The sequence below is a fragment of the Mandrillus leucophaeus genome, unplaced genomic scaffold (genome assembly GCF_000951045.1).
Source record: "Mandrillus leucophaeus isolate KB7577 unplaced genomic scaffold, Mleu.le_1.0 Scaffold690, whole genome shotgun sequence".
Lineage (NCBI taxonomy): Eukaryota > Metazoa > Chordata > Mammalia > Primates > Cercopithecidae > Mandrillus > Mandrillus leucophaeus.
Window position 1 is genome coordinate 676981 of NW_012107475.1, and position 12759 is coordinate 689739.

Consider the following 12759-nt stretch of genomic DNA (forward strand, 5'->3'; position numbering starts at 1 on the left):
TAATCACCCTTGTCTGTTGTAGAGACGATCTTTCCTGAGTAGTTACTAATTTCAACTCCCTGATTATTTTTATTTTTCCAAGACATCTTGTCAATGAAATGGCAATGTGATGTTACCAAGATTTTGAATAGCTATAGATTAGAAAATATATCTGATCCTTTCAAAGTTTATTATGAAAGCCACTACACACCCAGCCAAAACTGCTTTATAGCTGGATAACAAATATATATCTCTTTGTAGTTGAATTTGTCGTATTTTGCACACAAATAAAGTCATGCTATTTTTTAGATCCTGTCCCTCTGGCTTTGATAATACCAAAAATTGGTACATTTCCATGTGCCTCGATTTTTTCTTCACAAGGCTACTTTGGAATATAATATGCCACTAATTGGGAGATATGAAGTGTTAGTGATTTCTCAATTATCTTTCCTAATTTTCTTTTTCTCTGAAATCTCCAACCTAATGCTTTATTCTTAATTATTTCAGGTACCCATATCCCATTTCTCTGTTCTCCCACTCCCGCATTTTCACCTAAACAGTTTAACTTCATCTACTCAGGCAAATAAAAGCTGAAACTTACCCCCAGACACGGAAGCTACTAGACTTGGGAGGAAAACAAAAAAGTGTATTCGGCAAATGAAAAGGGAAGGGAATTAGCTGTATTTAAGGTGTATTTAAGGATATTTATTCTTTCAAATATAATTATGAAATGATTTTTGTTAATTTAACTTATAGACTTTGGGCATTACAGTGTATTAGCGATGAAATAGTATATGAACAAAACTGAAGTTTTACAGCAGTTTTATACCTACAGCTATGTCACCAGATTAATAATTATTTAGATTATATAACTTACAAAATTCATATATTACCTGTGATAAGACATTTATACCTATCTTAATCTCATCCTCAAAATTCTGTTGAGGACCTACTATGTACTAGGATGGCTTCAAGATAGATGTAAAGATGAATTTCATCTTCCAACAAATTCCATTTAACACCACTAGAAAAGATTACATCCATATAAAGTGATCAGTTACTCCAACTGCCTTGGACCCCAATCTTGTCCACTCTCTGCCTTCAGTCAACACTGAACCTAAATTTGGCACCCCCTACAGGTTGTGCCTGGTCTTGCGATTGTGACTATTTTATTGCTTTGAAAGCTGTTGTGTTGTTGTTGTTGTTTTTGTTGTTGTTGTTTAATATTCTCAAGAGCTGTGTTTGGGTTTTGGGTTTTTGAAGTTTGTCCACCGTCAAAATTAAAACCTCATCCCTAGAAGCCAGCTGTTCTGATGACCCTGTCTAGCTCACTGGTTGGAAGCTGAGGGTGAGTTATGAGCTCAACAGTAGCTGGAGAAACAAATGATGTGCCCAGAGTTCACACATCGTCCACCCCCTCCACCCCATAAACTCACATTCACCCACAGAAGGGAGAGAAAGGAGGGGTCCGGGGCTGGAGGAGGGGGGGGGAAGGTGAGGGGACTGCAGAAAGCACAGTGGCTGTTAAAGTAGCCAGAGGGGACCATCCTGGCCACCAAGAGGACTCCAGTGGAAGCCTTCATTGGCGCTCTCTTTAAAAATAACGAGAGGTTGGCTGTGAGAGTTTACCTTTTGTTCCTATTTATTTATAACGCGACTTACAATGTGTAGAGTTAGCACTTAATTAAGCAAAAAGGCTTGCTCTTTTAAGAACAAAAACACGAACAACAGCAGAAAACAGCCCGATACCCTCCCAGCTGCGCCTGCCCCGGGTCTGCACCAAGCCGACTAGCGTCCCTGGCCGGGCGACTCCCCGGGCTCTCCCGGCCGGCTCGGTGCCCGCCCCAGAACGCCGCGTTGCTATTCTCCTCCCGCGATTACTCGCAGCCTCACAAGCAGCACCATATGCTGCTTCTGATCAAACAGCGAGCGACATCGGCACAGATAATTGACGAGACCTGCTGGAAATCACGCAGAAAGGGAGCCCACTGAGACCGCAGGGGCTGACAAATCACTGCTAATAATCCTGTTAGGAACAGTGCGGCCAGCGGAGTTCGCAATAGCTTTATTTTTATAAAGTAGGCGCTGACAGTATAAAAGACAACGAGATCTCTTTTTTAAATAGAAGGCAGTGTGGTATAATGGTAATTATCCCATCAACAATTCATAGCACAGTGTGAATGGGAAATGTGGTTTTTGGTATATAAGTTCCCCTTCTTCTTCTTCTTCTTTTTAAATTATTTATTTATTTATTTACTTTTCAGGTACTTTAGACTTTCATTTCTTTTTTCCCCACGGTTTCCAGGGTCAGAGAAGAACTGTTCAAGGAACTGCTTTAGGAGGGAACGACTAAAACATCACTTGTAGTTTGAAGGTAGAACTGAACTATAATTTGAAAGTTTTCCTTTGGCTTGGAGCATGTTTTGCAGGCTTTTTGACTTAGATAATAACTTTAATGTCATGATCAAGCAAAGTGAAACTGCAAACCCAATAATGACTGTTTCCTGCCCATCCATTCATTTAATGGAAAACCACAAACCCCAAACATCTAAAATCAACAACAGCAAACACCTCCAGGGGTCAAATCAGAAGTTCTCATTTGTAAATAAACAGAATTCTTTCTTTTGGATTTTTGTTTGTTTGCTTGTTTAGTAATCCCTCTTTTACACTTCTGAATCCCCTTCTCCCAGCAAAGACATATCCAATATATACTTCTAAAAAATCTGTTTGTATTATTTGAATGCAAGTAAAGGAAAAGATGGGCAAATGGAAAAGTGTCCTTTTCTAATAAGTATAAATGGTTTTATACAGGACACTGTTCTATGAAAGCTGCACTGTCCTCACATAGTGAATCTTGATAATTTAATACGAGTTTTAAACCAAGTCAACAGCTCAGCTATTCTAACTTCTAGGCCTTATTAGACGATTTTCTCAGAATCCATTTGCCAACCTGACACCCAGAAGATATTTTCTAAGCGGGCTAGCCATCTTAATTCAATCTTATGTATTTTAGGACTAGCCTATTATCTTACAGATAACACCAAGCCCACAGTTGCAAATCATCAAGCTCCAGAGTTATTCCAGAATCTGCGAATGTCTTGAAAACGCAGAATAAATTTGCTTAGAATTTATTTAAGAACCTGAGTAAATTCAGGCGTACTTGTTCACAAATATGCATGTTACCCATTTGCAAAACTTTAGACATATAGAGAAATTATTATCTGGCATAGCTAGCTCCAGGTACATGGGTCTATCTACACCTGGCAAAAAATACAGAATTTGGCAGTGCTCCGGCTTTTTACTGGACAAAATTCTAACAAGAGGAGTAAAAAAGAAAGTCATGTTTGGATTAGTAGTACTTTCAATTGAGCCTAGTATCTGAAGTGTTGACAAAAGGACTGTTGGGCTGCTTCCCAACCAAACATATCTGATGGACTGAAGAGAAAGTATTGATGGGGAAGTAGAGGGAGCCTCGAAAAAGCGACAGAAATTCTGAGTTCAGTGAGGACCTTAGTGAAGTAGCCAAGCTAAACTTCCCTTTGCAGAATATATATGTAAATATGTATGCATTTCTCTGGTCACTGGTTTCGGCTCATTGCCTGGCAAATCCCCTGCCCCTTCTGCATTTGAAATTCCATCTGGTCAAAGTCACTTACCTTCTGGGAACACGACTCTCATTTTGAGATAGCTGGTTGTGAGTCTGATTATGGATGCTTTGTCCAGCTGCGAGGTGATAGCCGAAGGCAAAGGCAGTAATTTAGCCAGTTCATAAAATTCACTGTTTTCCTTCTCCCTCCTAGTCCGAGCAGCATTTTTGGACTTTTCTTTCATTGTGTCTTGTTCCCCCTTTCTTCTTACAACGTAAACTCCGCAGATTCATCCAAAACAAAAAATAAACTTTCAATTAGAGGTCATATTTGGCAAAAACATAAAACACACTTTGAATAAAGAGGCTGAAGTATTTGCACCAAGAACAGTGTATTAATGGCAGTAAAAGACCGGCGGGGGTGAACGGAAAATATTTTCTTTGAAAATGCGGGATGCAGTATAGGAAAGTTGCTGATCCACGGAATTTGGGCAATCCTGGGGGTCCTCGGGGTATCAAATGCCGGTGGGACCCCTGAGGAGCCAGCCTTTTCTTCTACTCCGAGCTGCGAACGCTGGTCCTCGGAAAATCGACATAATAATCCCCGACGTTTGTTCTTCAGTCTCACAGCATTTAAGGTATCTCCGAGCCCCTTTGGGAAGAGCAGGAACTCCAGACAACTCTTTCAAGGCCCTGTGAAGACAACAACATCAGAGCATAAGAGATCCGTGGCTCCACAACCACTCACACACTTGTCCCAATTCCAAAAACACGGCCGGAAAGGGACTCAGCGTGCCTAGCCAGGCGTTTTGGGTTTGTTTTTAAAGAACCGGATAAATCGGCAGCGAGACGGCCCCCTGCAAATAATGCTGGCATTCCCTGACCCATGCCAGCCACATCCTCCAGACCCCTGGGAAGTTGCCCAAACAACAAAATGCATATTTTTGAAGACCCGCAAGAGACCTTCCGCTGCGGGTCCCCGAGCCCGCGCCCAGGTTGGGTGCATGTCCCACGAAAGCAGGTTTCTACAATTCAGAATTCCTCCACGGCGCGGCGGGGGCCTTTCAGCTCCCGACCTTGGCAGATGTGAACCTTGGCTACCTCTTTAACTTGGGCCTTAAGTCTGAGGGATTCTTCAAAAAGTGACACTTATACACCAAGTCCCTCGGGACTCCCAAGGCGACCCAGCTCTCTGGCTGCCCAGCAGGGGCGGCGACAAGCGGGGTCCGGCAGCGCCAGGTTAACAGGTGGCGCGGTCGCGACAGCCCCTCGCAGGCGCCCCGGGGGTGGGAGGCGCCGCGGCCTGTCCCACACCGCCGCGGAGCTCCAGGGTTGCTGGTAGGGCGCGGGATGTCTTCTGCTTCACCTACCTTCAGTCCCCACAGGCGGCAGAGGGTTCGGGGGCGCCCATCTCTTTAATTGTACTCATGCCTACCGTCCAACCCAGCGGCTCCGCCGGCCTCTCCGCTTCCCACCGGCAGAGAGGAGCAGAGCATACCCGGCTCCCTTTTCTGGATCATGAATTGGAGGAGCGGTGCGTGGCAGAAAAAGGAGGATGCAAGCTTTGGGAAGAGTGAGGTGATTTTAGAATCTTGGTCCTCCGTAGTTGCTACGAAGTCAGTTCACTATTATTCCTAATTGGAAGCCGAAAACTGTCCCCTGTAACTTCTTTATAGCTTAAGGGTTTAGCTTCAACTTCACTCCCGGGCCGCCTCTCTCCCGCCCTCCTTCAATGCCACTCACAAGCCTTCTAGCCTCCCATTGGCCTGGCCCGGCCAGGGGCGAGGCGCTCATTGGCCAACAGGGATGAGTGACACGAGTCGGCCCAGCGCCGCCCTCCGCGCGTCCAGGCTCCGGGGTCTGGATCTTACTATCCGCTCCGCCGCTGGGCTCCTAATGAGCCCCGGGTGCGGGGTCGGCGCTGTCCGGTTGCCGCCGCTGCTCGCGGCCTCCTGGGCCTTCCCGACATCGTGTGCGACCCGCGTTCCTCGGGCTCCCTGGGGTCGGGTGGTTAAGCGCTCAGTCCAGCGCGGCGGGCCAGAAGAGCCGGGGACGTCCGGAGGCAGCGGAGGTCGGACCGGCTGGTTAGTTCTACCGGCGGAGGAGGCAGGGTTGGCCCAAAGGCCCATCCCGCTGGCAGTCGGGGGCCGATGGCATGCGCGAGGCCGGTTTTGTGCTTTATTTTCTCTTTCTGTGAAACCATGAAGACACGGAATTCATTGCCAGAGGAAATAAATACAATAACTGTCTTTAAATTAATCCCAAAGAAGTGCGCCTTTTTCTAAACGGTTTAGGTTTGGGGGCTGATTTTTTTCACTGTGGAAAGCTCGATCAGGGAGTTTTCCTATGGGGAGAAGCGAGGGGGACACTAGGGGAACACGTTACATTTCAGGGCAAAATAGAATGATTGATATATAGAGATACATATCACAACAGTCCGTTATCTTAAACATTAGCCAACTCTTTGTCGGGTTTTGTTTCAGGAAACAAAAGTCCAACATGACTATTCCTTACAGAAAGGATACAGTCTGCATGAATGAACTTAACGATGCTCACAGTTCCCTAATAGGAGCTCACAATTCCCTAATAGGAGCTGGTTAAACAAACGCTCACCAGGACTCTCCCTGAGTAATTATCTGTTAGAGACCCTCTAATTTGAAACGCCTTCTCTTTCTCTCATCTGAGAAAACACAACAGATAGCATAGAGAAAAACTCAAATTGTCCCAAAACAATTGTTGTGCTCACCAATCACATCCTACAGACTCGATTCCCGGCTTGGTTTGGGTACTACCTGTGACCAGATTCGGCTCCCGGAGGTGCATTTGGGGGGAGTTGTTTCATCTGTCATAAAAATCAGTGAGAACACCAGTGACTGGGCACTCATCCTCTCGTTTGTGGCGCTAATTGCCATTGAGAAAATAAATACTATGAAGAGGGGTGTGTGCCATTCTGCTGATATTCAGAACAACTTTAAGAGTGTTTGTTCAAAAATACAGACATCTGCCACCTCCTTGCTGCCCGATGGCAGTGAGATCCTCGTAGAAGGACAACAGGAGCTTTCTGGTGGTATTTACACATCTGGGCAACACCTGGCTGGAGGAGGTGAACTTTTTGGATAGAAAGAAAAAGAAAGAAGCACGGAGATTTTGTACGTCTTTCAAAACTGGAATCCGGCTAATGGACTCCAATCCAGGAGGAGTCATTTCTCCAGTGACTGTAGCCACTTACAGACCTGGTTCTGGGCGGCTTTCAACCACCCAGTGATGCACTTTTAACAAACATAGCTAGAAGATAGCGAGAGATGCACTGTGGCTCACTTATACACAAGATTCCAGAAAGATCAGATAAGGTCAAGTTGGCTACTACATGTAAAGTCGGGGGTGGAGAGTGCGTGTGGAGAGGGAAATAAACTTTCTTGACCCTCCTCTCCCCTCCAACCAGGTCAGATATAGCTGCCAGGCAAAGCAATGACACTTAGGGTTAAAAGGAGGTTTTCTATTCGACTGTGTTCTAGAGAGGATTTCAGTCAAGTCTGCGGTTACTCTAACCCTATCTCTACTTAAAACAACATGCCAGTGTGGAAGTGCCTCTCAGGGGTCTGAAACCTGTGCCCACAGCAGGAACTTCCGGGGAGTGGGTGGCGGGGAGTCAGGTAATTCCAGAAGAAGAAATGCAGTAATTTTGCCTTCAGAAGCAAGATGGGCAAAATGAGTAAGGAAGTCTTCACGCTTAAAGCGGACGTCCTAGGGGGCTGGGCGGGCTGTTCCAATGTCCCAGCGAAGCTCAGTTGTCAATGAGATGAGTAGATGTCGTTTAATAAACAAAGTGAATGCACGACCACAAGGTGACGGCCTCTCGCTAAGTCCTCAGCACACAACTGTCTGAGCTGCGTTTACCGAGAGAGTGAATTAGCATGACGACGTAACACCTGTTTTTCTAATCTTTGAACCTAGGTTGGAGCCTGAACGCTGCTCCTTCACTCCCCCGCCCGGGCCCAGGGACCCGGCTTTGCACCCTCCCCGCGACCCTGCCTGCCAATCCCCCGATGCGCCCTGTAGCCGGAGGCGTGAACCGTGAACCGGAACCTCAGGTGCCTCCCACGTGTTCTGAGAATTTGCGTTCGCCTCTATCATGGGAAATTTTAAATGAATTTCTTGAAGCTCAGAGACTAATCGTACCATCCGCTTCGCCAATATAAGGAGAAAAGCCCCAGAAAGGAAGAGACGGTCACCGGCGACCCACTATCCCTAAATAGAGATCCTTATAGAGTCTAGGCCGCCACTTCCTTGAGCCAGTGGCCTTAAAACTTAGCCTCTGGCCCTCAGGCATCCAGAGTGCAATCCTGATGTGGGAGAAAACCCATGCGGGGCTGCAAAAAAAGTATCTCCCTCCTTCCCCTACCAAGCAGGGCGAACAGCCCAGTGTGATGGCGACACTGTTCCCCCAAGAGTCCCTGCCACCTCTGGGGCAACCCAGGATGCTGCCCTCATGGAGTCTGCCCTGGACCCCGGAGGCCAGGATGTGCAGGCTTCCGTGAGTCTACCCCAGTGGTTGCCGGGAGCCACTCCGGGTGGATTCGGGAACCAACGCGCCTGTGTGCGCAATGTCCAGCATACCACGAGCACCCGGATAGAAGGGGGAGTGGGCATCTCAGGCGCCTTCTGACCCCTCCCCGCAAAAGGCAAAATCAAGACTAGAGAAGGTGAACTTTCGGTTGTAAAAGAACGAGTGAACGCATAGTGGAATTCCGGTGCAAACCGCTGAACCGGGGTTCAATGCCTCGGCCCCCGACCCTTGCTCTGGCACAGACCTCCACCCTGCCTTCCGTTAACTCCTCTAATGACTCTTCTTTGCTCCAGGTTGTTTGAGTAACTTATCAAAACTAGAATGATTTCTGTCCACTACCATTCTCTTTATTTTTTTATTTTTTATTTTTTTTTGCAAACTGCTAGGGACGCACACATACATATTTGCATGCTCGCACATCCCACATGCATGGCTGCACAAAGCACACAGACATGGATTTGCTCAATGTCCAAGGTCAGGATGAAGGATATATTTATAATCAAGATACAAAATCTGAAGATGGTCACTCGAACATCTCAGTATGTTATATCCAGATGTTCACTCTATCACTGAAAAGGACAAGTTATCTAGGGACATATTATTGTCTTAGGAAATATTAACAGTTCCTACTTCCAAGTATATTAGTTAATGTAATCCTGTCCTAGACTCATTTTATCACCACATTTAGACATTTACATCTCTGTGAGTCGTTATGATGTTGAGGCAGAAACAAAGGCCACTTGTAGCCTTGACCCCAAAGTGTAGAAGGAGCCCCCCAAAATAGGGTCATATTTGCTATGCTAGAAATTATGGTAAATATTACTTGTCTGATCAAGACGTTTTGAAAAGTATATTTTATGTATATAAATATTTAAAAAAACCTTTTTCCGAGGTACTGCTTTTCAGTTGTCTCCCTAAATTGACCCTTGAAATACCCCAAATTCACTTCAGTGGTTACACATTGGAAAAAGAAAAAGAAAAAAAAAAGAAAATCCACCAAGTTGGAAAATGAGATTGGCGAATACAAGTAAGGGTTTCATATAGTTTCTCTAAATATTATGGTTAATTTTTCGGATATTGGAAACCACGGTCTAATATATAACCTTGAATGGCCGCCGAGAAATAAGTGCTTCTTGAATTGTGCACTACTTTATTTGCAGACATACATTTTAAGCTTTAAATAATATAATTATTTTAACATATAATTGCTAACTGGAAAGAGGTCTGATTCTGTGCATTCTGAGGATGGGAGCAGGTGGGTGCCTGCACTTTCACACTTTTCTTTTCCAGAAATCGAGCGGAGGAAGCTCTGTGTACATAAATTTCAGCAACGCTGAATACAGGCACACAGCTGAGGCGTTCTAACTCTGGAGATGAACACTAGATTGGAAACTCGGGTTGAAAAACACTTTGATTCTTAAATCTGATCGCGAATTTCAGACCAAACTCTGCTTTTGTTATAAGGTGGCCGCATCAGGCCCACGCTCAAGAAGCCCAGGCTGGCGGCCGGAGGGACTGGGGGTGGGGAGGCCAGTGGCCTGAAAAAGGGTACGGGACATCAGAATGGGCTGGATCCGGAGAGCAGGTACCTATCTTTGTAACTCCAGGTCTCCAACATTAGCCCTTCAGCCCCCCCGGGTTTGAGAACCGTTGGGCTAAGTTTCTAGAGGGTTCTTCCCTTCTCTGAACCCCAACATTCCTTCTAGCCCCTGCGCCAGTGAATTGCGGAACGATGCCCTGCATTCCCTGGGTAGGTAGGTAAGAGATTCTGAGAAGGAGGATCCCTGTAATAGGTAAACAGATGTCTGGCTTCTAGTCTTGGCCGAGCCTCTGGGTCGCTTGGGATGGAGGTTGGGGAGGAGGGCGGCTTTTAAATATGAAGTCTAAGGCCCCACCTTGGTTTAGGAATCGGAAATCCCTGTCCGAATCTGGAATTGGCATTCCGTAAGGGTAAGGAGGGCCTCAGGCCACTACGCAGCTCCGAACGCGGGGAAGCAGGAGCAAGGATGAGTTCAGAGCCAGGGTTGCCGGCGCCACCCTGGGCTGCGCAGTTAGGGGTAGTGGACCCGCCCGGAGACGCAGCGGCAGTAGCAGCTTAACCCCGTTGGGGGCGCCGCGCCACTGAGGTGGTTGAGTCTCCAAGTCCTGAGCCTCCAATAGCTGCTCCGGCTTTCGCGTCTCAAACACAGGACCCCGGAAAAGTACCACTGTGCTCGTCTGGGCGGGAGATCCTGTGCTTCGGGAGTCTGGGGCACATTCCTGGGTCCTCCTGGACTCATTGCCTCTGGGCCTAAGACATGGGAATCTGCCCTTGAATATCTGGGCGCCTTCGCTCTTAGCGCGGTTTTGGAACTTGAGCATGCATGGGAATTGATTGGAAGGCTGCTTAAAACACAGATTGCTGGGCCTCACTTCCAGAGTTTATGATTCAGTAGATCTGGGGTAGAACCCAATAATTTATTTGCATTTCTAACAGGTTCCCAGGTGATGTTGCTGGTGAGGGAACCGCACTTTAAGAACCATTGCCTTAGTCTGCTTTTTCTCAGCCTACTTTTGAAGTAGAAGACTGTGAGGGGGGATAATATTCGAAGCGATGGCCCTAGTATTGTGGGATCTTGAACATACAGCATAAAATAATAGGGCGGTCTAGTCGAGGCCCAGGAGTGAGGCTGTCGTCCGTGATAGGCATGGGGTCGCTGAAGATGGCTTATTCCTGTCTCCTTAGGAAAGTGGCTGGTCTCAAGAAAAGGGAGAGGAAGCTGGGGTCTTAGCCAGACCAACCTTCCGTGGGGAGTTTGGCTTCAGAAGAGCAGGAAAATACACAGGGTGCTCTCAGAATGTTCCAGTGTTCCAGGATTCTCAGCTATGTTGCTGGAAATAAGTCCAGAGACTTTGGTTCAGTCAACCAGCGGTGGAACACACTGGAAAGATAGCAGACAAGCATTGGTTCTCCTTTTGGCCCGAAATCTGTTCCCTCATTTTTCAAGACAACTTAGGCATAAAGGGTTCAAGGTGTGTGTGTGTGCTGTTGGTGCAGGGGGAGTGGTCGCTAGAGGAGGGGACCCTGCCTGGATGCATTGGGCCAGGGAGGTCTAGGCCTCCCCTCAAGTGGTAAGTGCTTCCTCTTGTGCGGGGTCAACGTTATGATATAGCTTTGTTGATCCTTAAGCACTTTTCTCATGTTTTTTATGGCTCCATCCTGCATAAGAAAATATTTTAAAATTATATTTTTGTAACTGCATTGGTAAACAGATGAGTGTAATCCAAGTTGGTTTCATTATCATATATTCATTATTTTACATATTTATTTATTTTTCTTCTGATGGTAAAAGAAATAAACATTGAAACATTTTTCGCAGGCCGTAAAACTACATGGGCCCCTGGCACTGTGACTATTGTGCGAAATGGGTAAGTCAGTGCTGCTCCTGGGTACACCTGGGATAATGTGGATGCTGGGCATGCCTTTTCCCAGCGGTGGTTCCTAAGACCCTTTCAGAAAACTGGAGAGAGGTTTGGGATGACGATCGCTATCTGTGAGTCACAGCTCCATTTCTGGAATGAAACTGGTCGTCTCCTCAGGGCTCCACTGCAGAGTCCCTCCACCCTAAAACCAAGTGGAAAATCCAGACAGATTAGGCTACCAGCACCATTTCTTATCTTAACACCTGACCTACTTCAGTCATTTTCCTTACCTAGAAATCCAGATTATTAAGTGAAATACAATCTTAAAACACTATGCAAACCAAGCAAATGCATCTTGGGCTACCAGTTTATGTCTGCAGCTATACAACTACTTAGCTTCTTATTACTCTTCTGGAATTTCAAGCAAACGTTAAGATTTATATTATACACACCATTCTGCATCTTGATTTTTTTTTCACTTTCCATGGCAGTATACAGAAAGCTTCTTCATCCTTTCTTTTCTAAACATCTGTATAGCATTCCAGGAAATACCAGTATAAATTATTTAACCTTTCACCCACTGAGAACATTTAGGTTTGTTTCCCATTATTGCTATCACAAACAATGCTGCAGTGGATAACACTGTACACATGTCATTTACCTGTGTACAAGTACACCCACAGGACAAATTCCCAAAAATGGAGTTGCTATATGGAAGGACACATGGATTGCACTCCTGATAAACATGGCTAAATTGCCCTCCATGACAGTTTTGCCAATTGACACTCATCAGCAATGTGTGAGGGTGACTGTTTCCCTACAGTCTTGGAATGAAGCATATTATTAACTTTTTTCCCCAGTCTAATAGATGAAAATTGACTTTTAATTTTTTTCTGTTATTAGGGAAGTTTGGCATATTTTCATATGCCTAAGTGCTGCTTGCATTTCTCTACTGTAAACTGTCAACCCAAATGATTTGAGGGTGGGGGCCCTCTTGGCTCTGAGGTGGGTAAATCCTTGGGTAGGAGGATGAGGTGGGGTCTGGTTTTAAATACAGTTGAACCTTTCTTGAATCCCTGGAGTGAGCACACTCGTCAACACTGGGAAGTGGAGACAACGAGAAACACGGGTTCAAGGTTCTAGAGTCATCTACCAACACTTTTACTCACATGAAACATTTAACATTCTTTCATAGAAAACACAGAATAAGATAGATATGCAAATA

General features: G+C 45.8%; 1 protein-coding gene across 1 annotated transcript in view; it reads right to left on the reverse strand.

Moving 5' to 3' along the window:
* Nucleotides 1–5252, reverse strand: part of SIM1 (single-minded family bHLH transcription factor 1) — a 74381-nt gene extending 69129 nt beyond the window's left edge. Inside the window, exons 1-2 of the mRNA XM_012002616.1 lie at nt 4936–5252; nt 3636–4258 (exon numbers count right to left, since the gene is read on the reverse strand). Of these exons, the coding sequence (XP_011858006.1) occupies nt 3636–3810 (175 nt within the window). The 5' untranslated portion in view covers nt 3811–4258; nt 4936–5252. The remainder of the gene's footprint in view (nt 1–3635; nt 4259–4935) is intronic.
* Between the last annotated feature and the right edge of the window lie 7507 nt (nt 5253–12759).